Source organism: Mytilus californianus, unplaced genomic scaffold (assembly GCF_021869535.1).
Source record: "Mytilus californianus isolate M0D057914Y unplaced genomic scaffold, xbMytCali1.0.p SCAF_8, whole genome shotgun sequence".
Taxonomy (NCBI): domain Eukaryota; kingdom Metazoa; phylum Mollusca; class Bivalvia; order Mytilida; family Mytilidae; genus Mytilus; species Mytilus californianus.
This window is the reverse complement of record NW_026262734.1, coordinates 80820126-80847235: the sequence shown is the minus strand read 5'-3', so window position 1 is coordinate 80847235 and position 27110 is coordinate 80820126. Positions and strand designations below refer to the sequence as shown.

The 27110-nt window shown below is 31.2% G+C and overlaps 1 protein-coding gene across 1 annotated transcript in view; it reads left to right on the top strand.

Annotated features, from left to right (window-relative positions):
• Positions 1-528: 528 nt before the first annotated feature.
• The window catches only part of LOC127712863 (uncharacterized), a 107447-nt gene continuing 80865 nt past the window's right edge, over positions 529-27110 (top strand). The window contains exons 1-6 of the mRNA XM_052219469.1: positions 529-635; positions 873-972; positions 1276-1528; positions 1833-1964; positions 2421-2950; positions 3821-3870. Coding sequence (XP_052075429.1) covers positions 529-635; positions 873-972; positions 1276-1528; positions 1833-1964; positions 2421-2950; positions 3821-3870 — 1172 coding nt within the window. The remainder of the gene's footprint in view (positions 636-872; positions 973-1275; positions 1529-1832; positions 1965-2420; positions 2951-3820; positions 3871-27110) is intronic.

Sequence of the window (27110 nt, the reverse complement as noted above, 5' to 3'; positions counted from 1 at the left end):
TATTGTCAAATCATCAAAAAAAAAAAAAAAAATAGGAGATAAATACAATTAATTAAAGTAATCAATTTTAGGTGTTAACAATCAATTCAACTTTATCTTTTTTTCAGGTCTTGCAGCGTAAATGGAGGGTACAGAGCCATTTTAAATCACAAACTAGTGTAATAACAATGCTTGCTCATATCTTTCCTGACCAGTCATCCAAGCTACAAGAAAGAACAGATTTGTCCCCCAAACACTGGTTCAAGATAGACCGTCAATCAAAAGAAACTGCCAAACAAAAAATATTGACCGATTTTGACAAACAAGATGAGATTTTTAGAGAATTCAGGTACACTTCATACATATAAAAATGTAAACTTAATAATTTAAGGTCTGTAATTGAGTTTCATCAAGTAATAGTACAATATCATGCATTATAAATAAGTTCTTCGTGGAATGCTATGGAATTAATAACAAACAAAAGTTTCGGACAATAACTTAATTCATATACTTTATTCGTTTTTCAGAAATCAATTTATTGTCCGACAAATGGAGATTGTGTGGAAGCAACATGAACATGGAACCGACCAACTGACAGACTTATTGGATAAAGATGATTATCAAGGGGCTACTTTTGAAATAAAGAAAGAAGAAAGGTGAATATTGATGATTATTTTCTCGTACTATTTGCATATTTTGTTTATTTCAAAATGGTATTAATTTGATCATAATGAACATTTATGAAATGCAATATAACTTTTATGACCCTTTTTCTCTGAAGTAAGAATACTTGTTCAACTTTATTATTTAGTAACTTCGGCATGCCTGAAAAAGTGGCTGCTGCACATTTTAAAAAAACCTTTTATCAATATTAAATATATATTTGCATTTAGGTACAATTTTGTCAGTTCTAAACATCCCGAGGAAAAGGTCAATGTTACAGTTGGAGACCCATGCTTTGAGAACCCGTGCTCGTATGAATCTGTGGAAAAGGTAATAATTTTATAGTTTGGTTTTGTGTTAAAAATATTTTTTTTATTAACATTTAATGGGTTCGTGTTGCTCAGAAATGACTTTTCTAAGATAGTGATTGCTTTTCCTTATTTTGGTTTTACATAGCGTTTCTATGCCAATATATATATATACCTGATTGGATATCACTATACCCTTTTTTTTGGTTGAATGGTCCAAAATAGTTAATTGTACTATGTATGCCTATACATATAGTCTGAATATTTTTTTTGTGTTTTTAATAAATTGTTATACATAACATATGAATATTTTATTTCGAAATAGGTGTTCGATCATATCAGAGACCTGACAGGTTTGACAGACAACAGCAAGGTCAGGCAGTGGACAATGCTAGGGTGTGATGGATTACCATACACCTTAGGCAGCAGAACCATAGAAAACGTGTCGGTGTGCCAAGACTGTAAAATGGAGTTTGATGAGGAAGCTAATTTCAAAGACCACATTAAGCAAAACGACCATTGTAAAGAACTGAGTGCCAATGATTGTAGAAAATATAACAATATTGTTATGATACCTGGTAAATAAAGGATTCAATTAAATTTAAGGTGTCCATAAAATACTAGTAATGATTGTATTTTTGTTGTTGTTGGTATATTTGATATGCATTTATAAAAATACAACACGTGTCTGAATGAAATTGAGATAAAATTTTAACTAGTGAACCTGACCTGCGGATGCAAGCAATACAATATCATCGTACACATTTCAACAATGATCCAAACCAATGTATATGTTGATACTGCATGTTACACTAATTGTCAATCTTAATCTGTAAAATACCTTTCTACATATTTTACAAGCTCCTAGTATTCTCGTTTTAGGTCTTGGACATTATGAAATAAACATGGTGAAAGTGTTGATAAAATTGCTGTGGGATATTGCCGTGTTTGATCTGGCAAAGATGCTAGGTTTTCACAGCCCAAAGGCCTTGCAGAGCTTTCAGAATGCTGGAGGTAATTAAATTTATGTATAATTGCATTTGTTCTAAATGAAAATTATTCATTTCATTTTGAATATCAATAAAGACAATTTTATTTTACAATAATATTCCAAAGTACATGGATGCCCCACTCGCATTATCCTTTTCTATGTTCAGTGGACCGCGTTACATTCTGGTCCAAAGTATAATTTGGCATCAAAACTACAAAGATCATATCATAATGAACATGTTAACCAAGTTTCAAGTTGATAAAACCTTAATTTCATCATACAGACGGACGAACAGACGGACCGACCGGTGGACAGACCTAAAATCACAAGGCCCTTAAGTGGGGCATAAAAATGAAATGTATGCAATTTAATTTCGAAATTTTGAAAAAAATATGAGTTTTTAATGACTGCATAAAAAATTAGTGTAGTGTGATTTGATCTCCTATTATAGTTCTTTTTTTTTTTATCTATTTCTTTAGACCATCACAAAAGCTGGCAGAGTCTTATGATATTTATGCATTCCATGGCACAAGAACTTCTTGTCCCTTACTGCCGTCAAGAAGTGAAGAAAAATGCAAATCCTAGCTTGACTGGGTACTTCTCCTATTTGAATGGTGCTACTTCTAGTAACTATAAGTTTATGTCAGAAGTAGTTTTCACTTACTGCCTGGCACTCCATGTATTTAGAGCTGGAATCAGGCGTGACAACTCTACTGCAATTCAAGCAGGAAAAGTTAAGTTTTCGCCATTATTCTTTGGTTTCAATATGCCCTTTTATATGGAGACATTTATCCGAGATTCATTTGTCAGAGTACAATGTCCGCCAGAAGTCTTGGCGTTCATTGGAGCAAACGAATCTTACAGTGCTAGTGGTCATGATTCAAAACGAGAAGGTGGTGATTTTGTACTGGAGAACATTAACCGCAAAAGCAAGATGTGGATGCCATCTGGCCTACCTGATAAGAAAAAATGGCTTGAAGTTTATTGCAACATAGATAGACTAGATGAGGTGAGTTATAAATAATTTATTATTCAGTTTTTATGCACTTCCAATGTGTTTTGGACAGTAGAATTTGATCTTGCTAAGCGATCATTTTGTTTTCGATCCTATTCCTCGACTCATAGCATGTACCCAGAAATTGCAGTTTTTAAAGGAGCAGCCAACCCGGAGCCTCCTTTGATCATTTTTATCTTCGCCACGAATCCGGCAGCTACTGGGGTCAACTGTCAGCTGCTCCTTTAAAAAACTTTCTTGGGTTTGTGTTGCTATTTCTGCCCTCATCCTGGGTTGGTTTCTGGGAGACGAAACGCTGGTTGTAGTGTTGTTGCTTGTGCTGGGTTGTTCAGTATCTATAACAATAGTCTGAAAAACGAAATAAAAAAAATAACAAAGGAAATGATATAAATTTAAATTAAAAAAAAACAGTATGCATGTTGTTCATAAAAAAGATAATGCTGAAATGAAATATAAATTTAACACGAATATTAATCAAAATACAAAACGATTAAACTTATTAGTAAATAGAGAACCAAAGATTTTTTAAATAAGAAAATACATCATAACTTCGTAAAATAATACTATCAGGCGGCACCTCTTTTAGTGTATTTATATTAGATGTTGCAGACAATAATATAGTGAGTGAAATAAATACCTCATTCACGTTGACTGATGTCATTACTGCTGCATCTATTTCATTGGTACTTTTGTACCGAAATGAGGACCCATTAGTCCTGGTCACAGACAATGATACGGTTGCTGAAGTTGCCACTTCTAGCTCTAAAGCCTATGAAAAAAAAACATTTTTACATTACATGCTTATTTTATTTTATCTATGAATATGAAGAAATTACGAATTCTAAAACAATCATACTATTTCAGGTACAAGATCACATGTACAATATTCAACATCTACAACCTGCTGACGATGAGTACATATTCTCCTATGATCTTTCAGAAGAAATTTTTAATTTTCTAAAAATCGTTCGTAATTCGTCATATTTTGACCAGAGAGAGCTCACAACACTCCGAGGTAAACCATTAGATCAGGAGCTACTTAATTTTATCAACAAAAGCAGGGCCCATAGGAAAGACTTTCTGTCACAAGTGGTAGAGAACAACTTGGCAACAAAAAAGAAATATGAGCCGTTATTCATCAAACCAACTGACCGAAACGAGTATTTTGACATATCACGCCGAACCAAAGCAGATATAGTAAAAGCTGTGGAGCTTGAACTCGAAGGCCTCGATGACGAGAAATTTAACAAAAGGTGGACCAAAATTAAGGGAAAGAACAAAACCGACCTACTAAGTTTTCTCAAAGAGATCGAAGATATCAAAACCGCTGATAATAGTGCTTGATCACCATACATGTGTAACATATCAATATTTTGTACTTCAATGTTAAATTAAAATTACTCTTAACCATTGCTAAATATATGTAATACCAAGGAAAATAAGACAAACAAACGCCGAAATAGTATTCAGTCCGTTGGCTTTCTCAATGCATTTTTAAAACACTTTGTAATTCCTTTTACTACCTCAGAGATACTGGTTTTGTTCTTAGTTGAAGGTTGCATGATGCCTTACTATTTGCTAACTTCTATGTCATTTTGGAGATATATAGTTGTCGGATTTGGCATTCATTAAACATTATCCAATTTATGAATCAGAAAGGGTTTTCTAGATTTGAATGAATATGTTAAGTACTAAAATTCTAAACTCCTTTTGCATTTTTAATAGGATATGCTTTAACGATCGATAAATTATTGCTGATGTATGCTTGCATTTTTATCTTTAACTTGAACTCTTGATTTTATATTGATTAAGCATGATAAATAATTGAAGAGAAATATTTAACTACATTCTACTATTTCATATTTGTTTTTATTTCATACTTTCTGGAACAATGTGTCTTTTCTTCCTGAACAGCATTTGTTGATGTCCTTGGATGCCACCATTGTTCTAAGGCCCCTTTTCTTACTGTTAGTGGGTTTTGGTGTTACTTTGATGGTGTGTAAGCTTTTTTTACCGCCTTTATTGACTTTTTCCTTTTAAATAAAATGTATGTCAACTGTGAGTATCAATGATTGCAGTATATAGTGATATTATCTAACAATATAAAGACACATATTTATAATTTCTTTCATTATGAGCAACTTTTATCTTAAATGGGGGAAAATAACAAAGTTAATGTAAGACTTGTATATTGTATTTGTTTGATATGTAAAAGTAACAATCATTACAAATATGGATATTAAAATACACCAATGAAATTTGTGATTCATTATTTATGCATTTATTTTTGTTTATTTTTTATCGTGGTTTGGAGCTTTCCATGATTCCATGATGAGACAACCTCAATAAAAGTTACCTATTTACAAACAAATAAAAAAAAAGAAATCAGCTGAATGTATACATAGTCACTTCATTGTTATCAAAATGGAAAATCATCTATCATCCCCAATCAAATAAACGTACCTACATAAATGTAGGTAATGTGTTTTTCTAAGCATCATGTTAAAAGATTTTCAAAAAATTACACCAATGTAAATTATCAGGAAACGAACATTTTAAAAACTTGATGATTTTTTTCCATCATCGTTTTTTATAGAATAAGAACACGTACAAACGCAAAAAACAAGGGAGATAATAATTCAAAAATCAAAACCAAAAGAAGTGAAGTATATCAAATTTATATAGTTAGTTTGTACATTAAGTATTCTCCGTTGTGGCTACTTTTTAATGTATCTTGAAGCATTTGATACAAATATCATTCATTCAGTTAATTGATATTCAAGGAGTTAATTGATATTCTATCTTCCCAAAAAGATGTGCAACGGATGATTTGGTGTAAATTTATATATTTTCAATATTGAAATTATAATATTTGAATCAACAACAAAAAATACCCCCTAACAAATTGATGTAAAGATTCACTGGATAAAACTTTATTAATTACATTCATAAATCAAGTGAGTGTATTCTTGTGAAATTGGCGGTCCATACTTTTCCTTGCGCCATTGTTTTAAAAGCTGAATTTTGATTGGTTATATTGATCTCGTGATCCTCATATTGTTCAAAATGGTAGAAGACAACGAAAGAAATGTGGCTGTACAAACTTTTTCTGAAAAATGTTGAAAAATACAGATTTTAGTCGATATTGAAGCTTATAAAACAGCTTCCGGTTGAAGTGAGTGTATTATTCTTAATGTTCAATTACTATATGGTTGATATTATTGAACATTATTTACAGAATTAGAAAGATAAAGTTCACATTTACATACCACATGAGTTGACATGGTGCGGATCTGTATTTCTCTCGAGTGCCAAGCTTCCAAATGAAAAATACCCTCGATTCGCGGTCTTTTTTATACCCGTCTAGGCGGATAAACCCCATATCAAGGTATAATAACCGTACAGAGGGTTTGTTCCCAACCTGTCAAAGGTGTTTGTAAAACGGAGCTCATTAACGAATTTTATGTTTGGCAAATCTACTCACTAGTATCATTGTAAGATGTGTGATTTCAAAAGGCCCTTGAATCCAGAATGAAAAGATGGTAGCTGCTGGTGTAAGTAATATGTATATTGATATCAAGCGGTGTTTTACTATACATGTACTTCTTTACATGGTAAGATGACAAAATGAATTGAACAAAAGCAGACAATAATTAAATTGCAGTGGAAGCTTAACATGTTTTGAAAACATTTATCAATTTCACAGTAAAACTAAAACTATAATAAATTTGAAACATATAGATAGTTTGTCCCCATAGATGGTCTAGCGGATAGCAATAAAAAGCAACTACCAATAGATCAGAGATTATAGGTTTTGTGTTTTGGTTTTTTTTTTCAAAGTAAAAACTAAAAAGATTTTTCAGAATATGTATATATATAAAGGTAGCACTTTCTCGTCAGACATTATAACGGTTTTTCAATTCATGACATGCATGAAATAGTTGCCACTGGACGTTAAGCAACCAATAATCAATCAATCAATTCATGACAAAATAGATCAATTTCCCCAAGAAAGTTAAAAAAAATCATCACCAAGTTGCCTTAATTTCCCTTCACAATGTTTCATAGTACACACCTTTTTTTGTGTACAAGGTCATTGCATGGATGATAAATTATTACAATTTTAAGATAGCGTTGTACTCTAATCAAGTTTTAAAGAACCGTATTTGTTACTCTTTATTTAAATGTAAGAAAATTGCAATTGTCAAAACATTTTTTAGAGATTTTAATAAGATTTTGATAGGATATTTAAAAATCAATGTGAAAACGAATTACAAACTATTTAATTTAATTTGGAACACAGCATTTAATTTTTATTTCAAAATAGCCATTGGCAATTTTTGTTTTAATATCTTGATTACGATACAATGAAATCTTACCCTTGTGGTTATTCGTGCATAGTTACTTAGTACACGGAAAAAGTATGTACTATGAAAATTAGAAGGCAAATTCAAGCAATTTGATTGGACGAGAAGTTGTAAATATGTGCTAATTTGTCTGATACATGTATAGTTTGAGCCAATACGGGTCACCGAACACTAAACACCTGGTCATGGAATTAGCCTTATTCGGCCACTAAAATTACGGTACGTCTAAATACCGCTCAGGACCTCCTGAGTGCACTCAGAACATAAAAGGGCACTCAGGACATGTAATAGATGATTTAATGTGCGTTAAGGGTATGCATTCGATAGATAATTTAATTTTTGATCTTATAATTTTTGTTTTCATAAAATCAGTTCAATATTTGAGAAGTTATTTAAGTTTTTATCGGCACGCGCCGTTTTTTGGGATAGGCATGACCGATGATCATATTCAATACCAATTATCATGTTGATTAGGTAGTTTGACTTTAATAATCAGGACTGTCACTGTGATTAGTGATGGTAATAAACACATACAAGTAAACTTGGCAAATAATAAAAGGTTTCCTTGAAAAATAATAAACATTTCATTTTGTTTGTAATTATTGAAGCCAATTGAGAAATCTTCACAAAGTCTGGAAATTTTCTATTCAATTTATTTCATTTGAAAACGTTAAAAAATATCGATAAAATTCATTGCAAAATGTGGCGTCCTTGGCGATCAAAACCCCGTTTAAACAGCGTTTGTCTACTTTTGTCTATTGTCGAACATTCTAAAACATAATGAAACTCGTCGCCGATATCACCGGAATAACATAAAGTACAAATATTTTTTTTTATCCTGCAATCAACTTACTATTGTACAAATAACAGGTACACAAATAAATTTTCATGTTGAGCAATCGGTAATGTGGATATTTTTTTTATGCGTACCAGTTCATTTTGGGGTCCTCTTCGAGGTCCGGTAAACTATGTCGATTTCTTTGAAAAATTAGAAACAATGATTTAGATTTTAACAAATAAAGTGTTGGGTGTAAATTTCAGGATTAAAACAATATATGTACATTGTCGGAAAATATAAAATGTATTTGTACTCGCTACGAAACAGGAGAAAAGCTCGGCGAGCCTCGCTTTTCGTCCTGTTTCTAAAGCTCATACAAATAAATTTTATATTTTCCGACAATGTACATATATTGTATATCTCTCTGATTATTTTGCCATCTACCAATGTCAATAGAATTTTTGTGTTCAAAGTTCTAAATCTACAAAAAGAATCACTATTTTTTGTCGTATAGAATATCATAGTAGCCTAAGGCTTCGCAAGTAAGACTGTTTTTGCAAGTCTTTAATCGTTTCCCCCATTAAATTTCTTGTACCCCCTGATAGTTTTGATCATAGATAGCTTACATATGCAAATTGTATCTAAAAAAATATTTTGCCATTAAAACTCATTCTTGTCCAGTAATACATTTCTTGAACTTGCTGTACGATTTTCATATGATCAAATCTCATATAGTAAGATTTTATTTCTTATTAAAATTGTTCTTGTCCAGTATAACAAGCCTTGAATGAATTTAAATAAATTCTGAAATATTAATTAATCTTCGTTTTCCTCTCAGTTTCTGTCATTCATCATATTTAGGTATTTTTCTAATAATCAAAATTATAAGTTTTTTGTATCACACTCCGTGCAGTGTGATACGAGAAATATGTCTTCATGCAAGAAATATATAACAGATCACGATCATAAGAAAAACTGTATTAAAATGCATTGAAAGGGAATTTTTATTTTTTTCCCTTCATAATCGTAAAAATGCACCACGCATAAAGTAAATTTAATACATGTAACATGAAACAATTCCGAAATAACTTAAAAACATTGTATAACATGTATAAGTCAACTTTATTCAAAAACACTGTTGTAATAACATGATATTCATAAACAATAAGGATAATCCAATCAATTTTGTTGATTTGATAATTCACGGCTGAGTAGCTGTGTAATCAGTGACACGTGCCCTCATTATTTTATAAATATAATAAATATCTCTCGAAGTTCCGCGTTTTTAAAATCTACCAACATTTACCACTAAAATAAACAGGTGCAACGAATACTTATATCCGTCCTGCATATACGATAACTATAAAGAGTCCTGGGTGCACTTTTTAAGTCCTGGGTGCACTCAGGAGGTCCTGAGCAGTGTTAGACGTACATTGTACCCCTAAATATTAAAGTGTTTTTAATCGGTATGAAATACTTGAATTACATTTTTTTTATTATACAATATATTGCATTTTACTGATTAATATACATTTGTAATTTAAGTTTCAAGTTGTCGTTATTCAAATTTATTAATCTTAAGATATACATGTACATGTATTTATTATATCTTTAACAAATTTAATCATTCAAATATGAAAAAGGTCCCATTTGCTCATATAGCTTCTCATGTAATTTGTTCATAGGGACCGACCACTAAATGGGGTTATATTTTTTTCTGGAAAAAAATTTGGTCCGGTAGAAAGAAAAAAAACTAGCCAGATTGAAAGTATTTGCCATTTATTTTAATCTTAAGTTTATAAAAAAAAAATCGCGACAAAAAATAAATCATTTGATGTTAGCCTGGTACGAAAAATCAGAAATCTTTATCTAGCTTATATAGTATCAAAGAGATATAACCTGTTATGTCGATTTTATGACGCGTCACTTTTTTCACAGTCTGTGGTTCGGTTTGTAATGGTAAATATTTTGTATTCTTTGTTAACATATACCTTTTTGTCTACTATTTTTCTTCAATCGATAGAATTAACTTTTAACCATCCACAATATTCATATCAAAAATTGACTGGAACGAATTCGATCATTGTGGTTTTTTGTAATGTCCAGTGACAAACATTTCAGTGATCAAGAACAATAAAAATGAGGTTTTGCAAAGTAAGTCAACCGTGATGAAGGGCAAATATTTTAACCGTCATCCGTCAAAGTGTTATGTGGGCAGTGAGTGCCCTGCAACATATCATTTTAGGACCCCTCAAAAGTGTTCTTGCAAAGGTTTGTATGTGTCCAAGCACTGGCTTTACCCGGCCAGTGCATCAGGTGTAATGTCTCAGGCCATTTTATCCTGTTGATAAAAAATGAAGTGTATGAAATAAAGGAACCCCTTTTTTTACACACACAAATAAAAAAGTAATTTGTTATGAATAAGAAAGTAGACCTGTCCAGGATTTCACACGCGTGATCATTTTAGTCCTATATACATTGTTTTTTTATTATTATTAGTTGTTATTGGCTTTGAATTAGCTGTCAGTAACTGCGAGTACTCTCAGATCTGACTTTTGGGGGGTGTATAAATACCATGCCACGTCCAGTCTGTGTTTTGTTAGATGTTTTTCTACTTTGTATTGATCTGATGAGTTAAGACTTTTTTAACTGATTTTTATAGTTTGTTCTTATGTTGTACTGTTACACCACTGCCCTAGATAAAAAGTAAAGGGGGGGGGGGGGGGGAGTTTGCCGCCTTCATACATGTTTTACCCCGCCTGTAGTTCGATGGTTGTTGTTGGTTCATGTCTGTCATATTTGTGTTTGGTAAATTGTTTTTCTCAATTTATTTAATCATATTTTTCATTTCGGGGCCTATTATATGGGTTTTTTTCTCATTGTTGGAGGCCGCGTCGCGTGGTTGCCTATAATTGTTTACAACCACTTCCTATGAACTTAGGTGGATAGGTGTCTAATTGGCAATCATACCACATCTCCTTATTTTTAATATACAGTGCTTGGATGGATACAAATATATAGATATGGTATGAGTGCCAATGAGAATACTCTCCATCCAAGTCACAATTATATAATTTATATGTCCGACACAAAAACTCTTGTGAGTGATTTTGATAGACGTAAACCGGTTTCAAAGAAAGAAACTGACCATCGTCTCAGATTTTTGATGGTTTTTGTTTGACTTATTCACAATTTGGGGTGCATTTCTTTCTTACCAAAATTTTGTAAACGTTGTGTGCCGTTTGTTATCGTTTGCTAAACGCTACAAAAGTAGAAACAAATACAGCGTTTAATCAATGTTTACTGACCCTGTTTGAACTTTCAATAATGCATGCAAACGTTGCTGGTAAAAAGACTTATTACAAAAGTTGAAACAAACACATCGTTTAATCAGGATGAAGTTAAAAACAAATGTAGCGTTTGTACTAACAAACGATGAACGACATATGCGCATGTGTGAAAAGATATGGACGTAAAATTTTCTAGTCCTGAAATATTGTGCAAAAAATGGATTTTAAGTGTAAAGGTGGTACAAACACCTTGACTAAAATTAATTTGGCTCGTTTAATTTTCATAAAATTTTGACAAAATATTTACTTTGACCCTTTGTCAAAAACATAAAAATTTCAAAAAACTTGAACCACACACTTTATCGGAAAAATTTCATTGGATATATAGCAGTTTGACAAACACTAATATTTATCATTGAGAAGCTTAATATTTTCTTAACAATAGAACGTGATTAAAACGTTCAGCTGATTTTTACAGAGTTATCTCCCTGTAGTGTTATGTACCACCTTAAGAGACTGATTCCTGAGTATTCAAATGAACTTATTTAAATTTTCTGATGAAGATAGCTTATGAATTCGAAAAAGAATGCCGGAACTGGAAAGAAAAGAAAGAAATCAAGAGGTCAGAATGATAGCAATGAAAAACCTAGTAAGTTACAACAGAATAGTACTCACTCTCAAACCGAAAATGTAAACAAACAAAAGACAATCAAAAACCCAGTTCACCAAACTTTAAAAACTATGAATACTTATTGCGTGTCTCCTAATGTACAAGGAATGCAACAGATGCAAGCAAATCATATTCCACAACAGAATTTTTAAAAACTTCAATCCTAGATCACCCGATTTTTTCACAGGACCTACTTATGCTCCAAGCCCAGTTCCAAATATGATGCAGCCTATTATGCAATCGACCATGAACCAGGGTGTTGATAAAATCGATGTTCTCACCCAAACAGTTGATCAGATGTTTCAGAAACTCTCTACATTGGATAACCTTAATGATAAACTTAGTAAATTTGAAACCACTATGAACACTTTTGTAAAAAATGTTGATAAAATTACAAAACGCATGAACGATTTTGAAAAAGGCATGGAATTTATGAATGACAAATTTGAATCAAGTAAAAAAGAAAGGGAGAATTTAACAACATCAGTTTCAAAACTACAGACAGAGCATGGTGATGTGACCCAAGATGTTGGTCAGTTGCAGAGAGACTTTTTTTCAACCTTTTGAGCGCCATCTAGACCTACAGACAAGGACAATGAGAGAAAATTTAGTATTCGAAGGGATTCCATTGTCAGATTCATTTGAAACTGAAGACACAGAGGCCTTAATTTCCAGATTTATGGCAAACGAGATGAAGATGGACCCCCCAATGGAATTCCATAGAGCACATAGGTTTGGAAAAGATTCGGTGGTGAAAAACAGAGATGGCACAACGCTTTTTGAAACAAGGCCAATTGTTTGCCGCTTCAAAAATTTCAAGGACCGAGAAGCTGTTCGTTCTGCTGCCTCAGAATTAAAAGGAACCAGGTTTGGTGTCAACGAACAATACCCTAAAGAAATAAACGATCGCTGCAAATCATTGTGGCCATTCTTTAAGGAGGCACAAAAACAGAAGCGTAAAGCCAATTTCAAAAAAGACAAACTGTTTATTGATGGTGTCGAATTCATCCCGCCTGTAGACAACAGAATAGAAACCAACGAAAGACAGCTGTATATTGGCTAAGGAGCGCGCCCGAAAAATACATGGAAACCACGACAGAATGAAAGTTCCCGTCGCAAGCCCCAAAACGACCATCCATAGGTTTATCATGGAGGATCACGTGACTCTTATTACCCAAATGATTACTCTACTGGAACAGACTTTCACTATCTAAACAGTAGTAACGGTAGTAGTAAATTATTGTCAAATGCAAATAACAATTTACAATTTATTATTTTGAATGTATGTGGTCTGAAGACTAGACTCCTTTGTCCAGAGTTTAAAAACCTTTTACAAAAACATGACATTGTTTGTTTCACTGAAACAAAAATAGACGATCTTGATGACATAACTTGTGAGAATTTTATTTTTCATTTCAAAAATAGAAAAAAAATGTCTAATCATAGATCAGGTGGTATTGCTATTAGCTTTAAAAAATCACTTGAAAATATTGTGCATCTATCAAATACGGGCTGTCCATTTGTATTCTGGTTCAAAATTAATGGGAAAACTTTAAATTTGTCACAAGATGTTGTTTTGGGGATTGTTTATATACCACCTGAGAACACAGTTTATGTTGTAAATGATGCTATTTCAGAAATAGAGATTGAGTTTCATAATTTTGTTAAAGACACGCCGTATGTCATCTTATTTGGCGATTTTAATAGTCGCACTGGAAATCTCACCGATCCTTATGAAGTAAATGATTTAGATGATAGATCTCTTAATGATTTATTTGATTATACTGACCTTTCAGATGTAGATATATTTGATAATCTTGATATTCCTAAACAACGCACTTCACCTGATAATTATGTGAATTCTTTTGGTAGAAAACTTATTCATTTTTGTAAAAACAACAATATGTTTATACTAAACGGACGATTATTTGCAGATAGAGTTGGTAAACCAACTAGTAGAAATTTAAGTGTTGTTGATTGTGTGCTAAGTTCAGCAAATCTAATGTGTAAAATTAAAGATTTTGAAGTTCTAGATTTTTGCAGTCTTTTTTCAGATATTCATTCTCCATTATTTCTCGAGTTAAATTGTGAAAAAGTCTCACTAGAGGAGACTTAATCGTTTTCAACAAATGATAGTGAACATATAGGTAAATGGAAGCATGAAAAAATATTAAAATTCAAAGGTAATATAAATACTGATGAGGTTGATGAACTATTTTCACGTCTATTAGAAAAGAGTGTAAATCTAGATGTTGTAGATCAAAACTGTATAAATGTTATAGTAGATGATGTAACAAATATTCTTCTTAAACCCTGCTAAAAAAACGTTTGGTGTACATGTCAATATGTCTAAATATGAGAATAATAATAATAATAATAACAAGGACTGGTTTAATAAAGATTGTATTAAAAGTAGACAAGCATATAGAAAATCATTAATATTATTTAAACATTATGGCTCTAATGTATTTACGCAACGATTAAGAAATAGTAAAAAACATTATAAGAAAACTATGAGCGCTAGCAGTCGTCTTTTTAATTTTGATTTTAGACAAAAAATAAACAAATTAAGAACCAAAAACCCCCGTGAATTTTGGAAACTTTTGAACGTGAAAAAAAAGACAGTTAATAATGAGATTGACTTACAATCTCTTTTTCATTTCTTTAAGGATATGAATGAAAATAAAGATTATGAGGCAAAATCTGAACCTAATTTCGATATTAATCACGAGGAATCAAATGATTTTTTGAACAAAAGTATTACAAAAGACGAAGTTATCAAAGCTATCAAAAGTGTTAAAAATAACATTTCACCTGGAGATGATTTGATAATAAATGAATACATATGTTCAACTGTTGATCTTTTGTGTGATGTTTATGTGTATCTTTTTAATTTGATTTTTGATACCGGTATTTTACCTGAGGCATGGCTTATAGGCAATGTAATCCCAGTGTTTAAAAACAAAGGTAGTAAATCAGAGCCGAAGAATTACCGGCCAATAACACTTTTATCTTGCCTTAGCACATACTTACAACTTCTCGTCCAATCAAATTGCTTATATTTGCCTTCTAATTTTCATAGTACATACTTTTCCCGTGTACTAAGTAACTACGCATGAATGACCACAAGGGTAAGATTTCATTGTATCGTAATCAAGATATTTAAAACAAAAATTGCCAGTGGCTATTTTGAAATAAAATGCTGTGTTCCAAATTAAATTAAATCGTTTGTAATTAGTTTTCACGTTGATTTTTAAATATCCTGCTATTAAAATCTTTGGATCTAAAAAATGTTTTTGACAATTGCAAATTTCTTTCATTTAAATAAAGGGTAATACATATGGTTCTTTATACCTTGATTAGAGTACAACGATATCTTAAAATTATGATAATGTATCATCCATGCAATTACTTTGTACACAAAAAAGTGTACTATTAAACCTTGTGAAGGGAAATTAAAGCAACTTGGTGATAATTTTTTAAACTTTCTTAAGGAAGGTGATCTATTTCGTCATGAATTGATTGATTTATTGATTATTGGTTGCTTAATTTCCAGTGGCAAATATTTCATGCATGTTCAGGACGATGTCATAAATTGAAAAAATTATGTCTGAAGATAATGTGCCACCTATATATATATATATATATATATAAACATATTCTGATAAATCTTTTAGTTTGTACTTTCAAATAATAAAAAAAACAAAACACAAAACCTATAATCTCTGATCTATTGGTAGTTGCTTTTTAATTCCTATCTGCTAGACTATATCTATGGGGACAAACTATCTATATGTTTCAAATTTATTATAGCTTTAGGTTTACTGTGAAATTAAAAAATGTTTTCAAAACATGTAAAGCTTCCACTGCAATTTAATTATTGCCTGCTTTTGGTCAATTTATTTGGTCATCTTACCATGTAAGAAGAACATGTATAGTAAAACACCGCTTTATATCAATACACATACTTACACCAGCAGCTACCATCTTTTCATTATGGAGTCAAGGGCCTTTTGAAATCACATATTTTACAATGATACTAGTGAGTAGATTTACAATTCTTCGTTAATGAGCTCCGTTTTACAAACACCTGTGATACATGTATTCAGCCAAAATAAACTATCAATAGACCAATTAAAAGATTATTCGAGTTGTAAATATGTGCTAAATTGGATAGTCTATGAAAAGGTATAAACTATGAAATTAAGAGATCGGGGCAAGCCCCTCGCTCTAAATTTCATAGTATATACCTTTCCATAGACTAACCTAGACTCGGGAAAATATTTACTTCTATATTGAATACAAGACTATGTGATTACCTAGAACAACTTTTAATTAGCACATACTTACAACTTCTGGTCCAATCAAATTGCTTGAATTTGCCTTCTAATTTTCATAGTACATATTTTTCCGTGTACTAAGTAACTATGCATGAATGACCACAAGTGTAAGATTTCATTGTATCGTAATCAAGATATTAAAACAAAAATTGCTACTGGCTATTTTGAAATTAATGCTGTGTTCTAAATTAAACTAAACAGTTTGTAATTAGTTTTCAAATTGATTTTTAAACATCTTGCTTATTAATCTTTGAATTTTAAAATGTTTTTGACGATTAAAAGTTTCTTTCATTTAAATAAAAAGTAACAAATATGGTTCTTTATACCTTGATTAGAGTACAACGCCATCTAAAAATTGTAATCGTTTATTTTTCATGCAATTACTTTGTACACAAAAAAGAGTGAACCATGAAACCCTGTGAAGGGAAATTAAAGCAATTTGATTTATTTCGTCATGAATTGATTGATTATTGGTTGCTTTATGTCCAGTGACAAATATTTCATGCATGTAAACTATCCACTAGACTACCTATGGGGTAGATCCAGCTATTTTTGAAAGGGGTTCCAACCCATTGATCATTACGAAAAAGGCGTTTTCCACCACCACCCCCTCCCCCTTTTTGGATCCGCCACTGAAAACTATCTATATGTGTAAAATTTATCATAGTTTTAGTTTTTATGTGAAATAGAAAAATGTTTTTAAGAATGTAAAGCTTCCACTGCAATCTAATTACTGCCTGCTTTTGGTCAATTTATTTTGTCATCTTACCATGTCAAAAAGTACATGTGTCGTAAAACACCGCTTTATATCAATAAACGTACTTACACCAGCAGCTACCATCTTTTCATTCTGGAGTCAAGGGCCTTTTAAAATCACATATTTTACAATGATACTAGTGAGTAGATTTACAAAACTACGTAAATGAGCTACACCTCAGCCAAAACATATCAATAGACTAATTACAGGATTACTCAAGTTGTAAATATTTGCTAAATTGGATAGTGTATGGAAAGGTATATACTATGAAATTAAGAGCTCGGGGCAAGCCCCTCGCTCTAAATTTCATATTATATACCTTTCCATACACTAACCGACACTACTTACGAAAATCAGGAAGGTTTTAGGCATGGATATAGCACGAATGATCATATATTTTCGTTGTACGCATTATTTGAACTATTGAAAGTAAAGAAGAAAAAGTTACATTGTGCTTTTAATGATTTCCAACACGCGTTTGATTCTATTCAGAGAAATTTACTTTTATGCAAACTGTTAAATAATAGCATAGATGGTAAATTTTATCGAATTATTCAGAACATGTACAAAGATATAAAGTCATGTGTAATTTATAATAATGAGACATCTGCCTTTTTCCCATGCGAAATCGGTGTTCGACAGGGAGAAATCCTATCTCCTGCCTTATTTTCAGTATTTCTAAATGATCTCCAAGATTTTTTACAGAGATCAAATTTATCTGGTTTGACTTCTATTAATTCAGATTTAGAAAATGTTTAAAAATATTTTTATGTTTATATGCTGATGACACTGTTCAGTTAGCAGAAACCAGTTCTGATTTACAAAATATGTTAAATGCTTTCTCAAGTTACTGTAAAAAATGGAAGCTGATTGTTAATGTCGAAAAAACAAAAAAACTAATTTTTTCAGGTGGTAGAATTCCACAAAACTTGATTTTTTTTATAGATGATAGTAAAATTGAAATTGTCAAAGACTACAAGTACCTTGGTATATTTTTCGCAAGAAGTGGTTCGTTTTTGACAACACAAAAATATTTATATGACCAAGGTATGAAAGCAATGTACTCTGCCTTAAAAAAATGCAGACAGAACAATCTATCTATAGAGTGTCAGTTAGATATTTTACGTTAAAGCTGTAGTGCCAGTTCTTCTATATGCCTCAGAAATTTTGGCAGATATCCTATATCATTAAAGGCAAAAAATCTACGATAAATTTCTGGGGCAGATTATTAAATGATAAAGAAAGAAAAATATCTTGTCTACTATATAAACTTTTATTCGTTAATTTTACTATGTATGGATATGAAAACAAGTGGCTTGTTTATATAAAAAATATTCTAGACAGCTGTGGAATGTCAAACATATGGAATATGCAATTTGCGGATAAATGGGTATCAAAAAGTGTTGAACAAAAATTGCAAGACCAATATAAACAGTCTTGTTTGTCAGATATAGATGTTCACCAAAAGGGTTATGTTATAGAATTTTTTAGACAGAAATTAAGTTTGAGAAATATTTCAATATTTTGTCAAATAACCATTTGTATACATTGTGCAAATTTAGATGTGGTAGTCACCGATTGCCAGTTGAGACGGGAAGATGGCAGGGTCTTGCAAGAGACAATAGAGTATGCCATCTTTGTGACTCAACTGACATTGGTGACGAATACCACTACATTATGACTTGCGAAGCACTTAAAACAGATAGAACAAAATTGTTATCTAATTATCTTTGGAAAAAACCAAACACATACAAATTTTATGTTTTATTCAATTCTACAAATACTGTACAATTAGAAAAACTGTGTAAACTTATTAAAATTATTAATGTGAAAGTATGTCCTCCTAGTTAAAATATGTAACTTACATGTAGTATTTCACACATGCATGTAGTTAGTCTTTTTATTTATATATATATATGTACCATTCTCTGTAACTTTGTATTTAGTTTATGAGAATAAAAAAAATTCATTCACAAACTGTAGACGCAGTTTTAGCGAGTGCATAGTTTGTCAAAGTTTAGGTAAACTTTGCAAACGTATGTTAGAAACAAATAATCAAAACATGTGCGCGCTTAGCGGTTTGTATCGTTTGTGATAAAAAGAAATGCACTCTTGATAATGACATTAATACACATTAAATTATAAACATGTTGTTTTCATTTTTTTTTATAAACTTTGGACGATTTATAGCTTGCTATATTCTATCATGTCTATATACTCCGGTCTTTTGTTGAATAATCCATGCTGCTCTCAAGATGTCTTTTGGTTGTTTTTTTTTGTCGTTCGGTTGCTGTCATACTGACGTGTAACCCATAGAAATGCAGAACTAGCTTATACCGATATATTATTCATCCTGTTACATGTAAACAACAAACGGACAATTTTACCTTGTTTGGAATTTTTTAAATTGTCACATAAATTCGGTTACATGTCGATTTGATTCGTACCGACGCAAAAAGGAGGTTGACCAGGATGCCAGGCTTCTTGAACTTCTACGACCTACTAAGACTGGAAGGGTGATATTAAGGTGCATCCAAAAAGCACTTTTAAGTAAAACAACTTTAAATGCGTCGTTCACTAGTGAATTGAATGTAGCTATTGAGTAAATGTTCAAAATTCAATAATAATCAGGAAATAATTGCGTATCTTATAAATTCTACGGACGCCATCACGAGTTGGTTGACCGTTATGGAATATCTGTTTCACATAATATATGACCTACCGGATTGGACATATCACCGAGTTTGTACTAACATGAGCAGCACGACGGGTGCCACATATGGAGCAGGATTTTCTTACCCTTCCGGAGCATCTGAAGTCACCCCAAGTTTTTGGTTGGGTTCGAATTCGTGTTGCTCAGTCTTTTGGATTTCTAGGTTAATTTTGTGTGCTGTTGTTGCTCTTTTTCCTTTTTGGTCATGGTGTTGTCAGTTTATTTTCGATTTACGAGTTTGAATGTCCCTTTGGTATCCTTCGCCTTTCTTCTCTTATAAAGTTGTAAAATCAAATTTAATTAAAAGGGGCAGTTTGGCACGTGTCTGGATCTGTAACGGGATTTATGTAAATTGTGATTATTGAACCAGAAAAAATGTGATATTTTATGAATGGTGCCAAAATCATAATATTTTTTTTTAAACTATATTATTGTTTTTTGCAATTTCCGTATGAAATCAGGTCCTTGTCCTTAAATACATTTCGGCAACTAGTCTCGGAAGTAACAATAATTATTTCTTATTGTTACTCTTTGCGGGTAATCATAGCCCGTGCCTTGTATTTATTGGGGTTTCCTTTCACAAATTATTTACAAAAAATAATTTAAATCCTGTTCACTGATTTCATTGGATTTGCTTTTGACATCCGATGGCCGAATGATTTAACCAGTCGACGGCATAACTGTATGCGGCAAATTAAATGTGTTTAGTTTAAGCAGTATTTATTAATGAAAAATTAAAACAATTAAATAGTACAATGGTACATGAAATTCAAATAAGGGATTCGGAAACAAGTTTGGAAAAACTTTTATAAATCCATCTCCCGAAAATGTGTTTGTTGTAGTTATAAGTGGTTTCTGTTGACATGGTTGACAAGGAAACAGATATTAACAACATATTTGTATATGATTAGAAATATATGCATACATGCTTAAACAACACCAAAAAAGTTTGGTGGTACATACAATTGTATTTTTAGGTGTTCGTCGTCGATAAAGAGCAAGGAGGAACGTGGTTACATGGACCGGTAAAGTCAGTTGAAAACGGAAATTTTATTCACTGCAAATGCAAATTGAAAGGTCTATGTATCGTGTGAATGTCTACGAGACTCAAATAAGAAACACAGTGCATGTAATGAATCATAATCGAGATAAAATAGGTTATTTTACAAAATTAGTCGGGGAGGTTCAATCTTCGTGACCAAATTTTCTTTGGAGAAAATATGCTGTTTGTGTTTTGCCAAGGATTTATAGATACATTCTTGGTTTTACTCATTGCTGTAGGCTGTACGGTGACCTATATATAGTTGTCTGTTGGTAACTTCTAGGTCATCTAGTCTCTGGTGGGTTTTTGTCTCATTGGCAACTAAACCACAACTTATTTTTTTTATTCTCTAGTTAAAATTTTTTTTTATAAGTATATGTTGACCTTCATGACCTTAAGACATTTGTTAATTTTTTGTTGATGGGTAGATGTCTGCTACTTTGGATTCATTAGTGTTTGGGATACCAAATATTGGATTTCGTGGTAATAGATAAAGCACAAAATTAAATGTTCAACGAAGTACATATTTTCTAAAGAATTGTATTTAGACGTTGGCAAACCTACTAAATTAAATATCCACAAGAATACAATTTTTCCTGAAGTGAATTTGCTAAAAATATAAGAATTCGCAGTAATGTAGGTCTGGATGGGGTTAAATCAATCTAGAATAATGGCAAAAAAAAATATAAAGAATAGAGATAAATGGAGTGCCAAAGTATAAAGAATAACGGCTGTAAATAAAAATTGCAATACTGATTACAGAAATGAATGAAGTACAGAATAAAGAAATCATACACTTGTATAACTAATACAATAAAATCTAATAGTAAAATGATTTTCAAAAGAATTTAACTGAATTAACACTTTTTTCAAAGATGATGAAAAATGGTCTACAAATTTAAAGAATACAAAAAATTAACATGTTTAAGGAGCCCCCATCCAGACTACAAGAAAGTTTTGGACTTCTTCAATCCGGTCAAATAATGGGACATACTATTACCATCTATGCATTACTGGTATTGTATCATAGCCTTAACTGAACTTTTTTTTAAAATGTGACTTCGACTCCATCTGGTCGAAACCAGTATTACTGATCGGAATCAGCGATGCGCTTTGTAGATAAGGTAACAAGACAGTTCGGCACCGGCACAGAAACGAATCCATAAAATCATATTTGATCATATGAAGACAAAACAATAGTTGATTGTGTTTGAAAAAAAAATTTTAATATATTAAAACAAAGCTGATTGAAGTAAGGTATTAATCATATAATCAATACTTTATCAACATAAAAGACCAGGATACAAACCAAATGAGTGTACTAGACTGATAGGCCTACCAGACTGTGCCTAATGTGCAGAGTCTGATGAGACTTTGACATTGATGAAAACTAGAACCTAAGTCCTGTGACATGACTATGAAAATAAAATCCAGGCGTAACGGCATTAAGTCTAAGCCGTGGTTTGATAAAGGGTTGAGTACTATGCGTAAAGAATTAGATCATAAAAGTCAAATGCTAGCAAAATATCCAAAAGATCCAATTATACGAGAACATTTCTTTAAATTTCGTAAACTATATGGTAAAAAATGTAAGTTGCAGTATAGACAATATAAGATGGATATTATTCGAAAGAGGATAATTTATTTGAAATAAATCCATCAAAATATTGGGAACTTTTAAACAAATTAAAATATGAAGACGAAAATAAATTGTCAAGTAATAGTACAATTTCAGCTGATGAGTGGTTTAAACATTTTCAAGAATTAAATACAGTCTCTTCAAAATATCAATCAAAAATAATAGAATTTAAGAATATGCTTTGTCCACTTGAACAAAGAAAGACCTTTTCTGAGTTAGATTATAAAATTACAGAGAAAGAAGTGACAAAGGCAATACATGCATTAAAGATGGTAAATCTACTGGATTAGATTGCATTTCAAACGAAATGCTCAAATGTAGTGAGGTAATTTTGCTTCCATGTTATGTTAAACAATTTAATAGTATATTGTGCACTGGTTTTTATCCAAAACATTGGAAAACAGGGTATATTATACCAATATTTAAATCAGGTTCAAAATATGACCCTTCTGATTATAGAGATATTGCTATTATAAGTTGTACTGGAAAATTGTTTAATTCCATTCTTAATAATAGATTTGATAGTTATTTGACTAAGTTTAATGTAATTTCGGAATCACAGATTGGTTTTCAGAAAAAATCAAGAACAGTAGATCAAATGTTTATTTTGAGGACCCTAATTGAAAAGTGTATAGTATAGCAAACAAATCTTACTTATACACATGTTTTGTAGATTATAGGAAAACTTTTGATTCTGTAGTGCATGAAGCCTTGTTGCTAAAACTCCAAAACATTAGGATAGGGGGTTATTTTTATAATATTATTAAGAACATGTATAATATTTTTTTTACAAATTAGATTAAATGATAAATAAACAGATAAACTTAAAGCTAACATTGCAGTTAGACAAGGGGATGATCTAAGTCCCAATCTTTTCAAGATATTTGTTAATGATTTGTCGTGTATTTTTGCTGATAACTGTGTACCAGCTGAAAAAGGAAGTACAAAACTTAATTGTTTAATGTATGCCGATGATGTTGTGCTTCTCAGGTTTGAGTAGATGTTTAAATAAATAAAAAGAATATTGTAAAAGTTGGTGTATTCAGGTAAATCTTACGAAGACAAAACTTGTAATTTTTTAACAAAAGTGGTAAAATTATTAAAAGTACCTTTTTTTACAATGGTGAACCAATTGAAAATGTTCAAAATTATAAATATCTAGGTGTTATTATTCTGCTTCCGGAAGTTTTTCTACAGCTGGATATGATTTGCATCAAAGGGGGTTAAAAGCTTTTTTCAAGTTAAAAAGTACTTTCGGTGATAACATCCCAAAAATGATAGTTGTTTACATATATTTGACCACACAGTAAAGCCAACATATGGCTCAGAAATTTGGGTAACTTGTTCTTTTCGTTTTTCAAAATGTCAAACAAACAACCCCTTTTATATTGAGAAAAAATTTAGTAAGTTTGATTGCGAGAACTTAAGTTTAAAGTTCTACAAATACATTCTCGGGGTAAATAAAAAGTCATTTAATTTAGCTGTTATGGGAGAATTGGGTCGTACTCCATTGCATATTGACATTATTTGGTCTATTCTTAAGTTTTTGCAAAGATTAAAGGGTTAAGAAAAGGATCATTTGTTTAAACAAGCCCTTTTCACAAGTATTGAAAATCACACAATCATCACGTAATAAGTCATCTTGGTATTTTAATATTGTATATATTTAAAAATGTATTGATGTTGATATAGAAACTTTTGACGTTGAAAAAGTGAAAAATATTTTGATAGTAGATATAGAATTTACTGGAAAAATGCTATAGACGATAATGCGAATGTTAATAAAGGAAAATTGCGTACTTATTTTAAATTTAAAAATATCTTCAAAAGGAAGCATATTTATGTTAAGTTAATAAATTTCAGTATCGAAAAAGCTTTAGAATCAGTGCTCATCAGTTAGCTATTGAGAAAGGTAGATATAAAAAGATCGATAAAGGTAAGAGATTTTGTGGGCAGTGTAAAAATATGCAGGTTGAAGACGAGTTTCATTTTTAATGGAATGCACTGTATACATGTATGAGAAAGAACGAGATTTTATTTTTAATGAAGCAAGCATTCAATGTAAAAACTTTCCTTACATTTCAAAGTATGAATAATTTATTTGGTTGATGTCATGTGAGTCTGAAAATGTTAATGTCAGTGTCTAGATTTATAAGTACTTGTTTTGAAATAAGAGAAAATTTGCATTTCAAAAACAAAATATACATAGTAGTGATGTAGTTTATTTTTTAATTTTTTTTATGTATTATAGAGACAAAATATTCTGTTTCATTTATTTTTAAACACCATCTAGTATGTAGTTTAGTTATTTAATCATTTATATTTAATGTAATATAATGTATAATTAATATTATATATATATATATATATACATATGTATATGCTCGGAAACGGGCCTTTTGATTGGATTTAATAAATATTATTATTCTTCTTATATAATAAAGACAGTGTCTTTGAGGTCCCTGGTTCATGACCTTGAAATTGAGGTCAAGGTCATAGGTAAATCTGACGTTTTGGATTTTGACCTTTGCTTTTACTTCATATGTATATGTCACAGTAAAAAGATGAAATAAGGAATTTAATGTAATTACTAAACAATTAGTCAATACCTGTAATTACTAATCAATTTAGTAGTTACATGTATTTACTGATTGTTTCAGTGATTACAGGTAATCACTGATTTTTTTCGTCATTTTTACAGCTATTTACTAACTTGATATTTTTGTTTTCATATTTTGAACATAATTCAAGAAACCTTATAAAAAATGAAAACAACACGTTATGAATTTTAAGAAAAGGCGCTTTTCTGGATTAACCTTCATTAAGTAGGAACACTCAAAGACGAATATTTGAAAGACAAGGATGTATAAGGACCCAAAACATTGAAGCGCTATAAAAATAAGGGACTAAATCATGTAAATATAATAGCCAAACCATCTAAGGCCAACTTTGCCTGAGCGAGTTGAAAGTAAAGAGATACGGAATGTAGGGCTGACTTGAGGGTTAAGAAATCAAAGGTCCCTTTCAATTGCATGCTCTTTTGTACAGTTTGTGTATTGAAACTGGAAAACAGCTGTTTTATGATTTTTGAAACTATGTGAATTTTTTATCACGTTAAATGTTTCTTGAAGTAAAAGTACAGAATAGGATCAATTGTGTTTTTCAGAGTAGTTGACTAGAAAGTTTGCTTAATGCAAGGGACGAACTTTCTCCAATACTTTTTTCATTTTATGTGAATGAATTTGAAATGAATTTCTAAGTATTGGAAATTCGCTCTATTAAATATAGGAATTGTCTTTAAAGTGGCTAATGTATGCCGATGACATGATTGTTTTTCTTTTCTGTAAAAGGTACTAGTATAAAAAAGAACTATTGGTTGCCTTCGGCTGTTTTTCTATAATTTGGTTGGGTTGTTGTCTCATTGAAACATTTCCCATTTCCATTCTCAATTTCATTAGACACAATTTTACTGAACACTTGTAAATAGAGTTTAACAATTCTTTCACAGAATCATGTTATTTAGAAAAAGTTGTTATGTGAGGGTAGAAGAAAAATTGTATTTATGATGGTAATGTTAATGACATTGTTGATGAATTTTGTTACTTAGGAGTACTGTTGATTTATAACGGTACTTTTTTTAAAACTTAGAAACAATGTGCAAAACAAGATAGAAAAGCGGTACTTGCCTTGAAATCAAAAGCATCATTCTTATATTTTAATATTTTCACATACTTGTATTTGTTTCATACATATATTAGTAGTATTTTATGCTATGGAAGTAAGATACGGGGCTTTTACCAGGCTCATAAAATTGAAAACGTAAGTCTAAATGCCTCATGTCAAGCTAGTCGTTTGGTGAATTAAAGATGCATAAAACTAAAGACATAGGAACATGAACCACACAACAGTATGTGGGTGACCGTAGGTGCTGCAGAAGGGCTAGCAGATCCTGCTCTACTTCTACATTGTAGCACCTACTACCTAGAATTATTTACTCCACCATTGTCTATATTATTAAAGGAAATGCCTGTACCAAGTCAGGAATATGACGGTTGTTTTCCACTCATTTGATGTGTTTGAGATTTAAAATTACCATTTGATAAAGGACATTCTGTTTTAAATTTTCCATAGAGTTTGGTATTTTTGTTATTTACTTTTAAGATAGGCGCCAAACTGAAAATGCCAAAAAGAACCAACATTAATACACTTAATTGTTTAATATTTAACCCTACTACAGCCAAATTTTGAAAACTACATGAAAGTTATAATGTACTGGAATGAAAATGGGATATTGTTTTGTTTAATAGATATAATAAAAATGTGGTATGAGTGCCAATAAGACAACTTTCCATCCAAGTCACAATTTGTAAAAGTAAACAGTTAAAGGTCACATTATGGCCTTCAACACGGAGCCTTTAACCATTTGCGAATCTTTCAGGATATAAGTATAGGTCTCCCCTTGGATAGCTCCGATCCCTAAACAGATTCTGGCAATTTTTAGGTTATTCTTGTTTTTTTTTTTATCTTCATCGTTAGTGTAAGGTTGTGAGTTTACAAA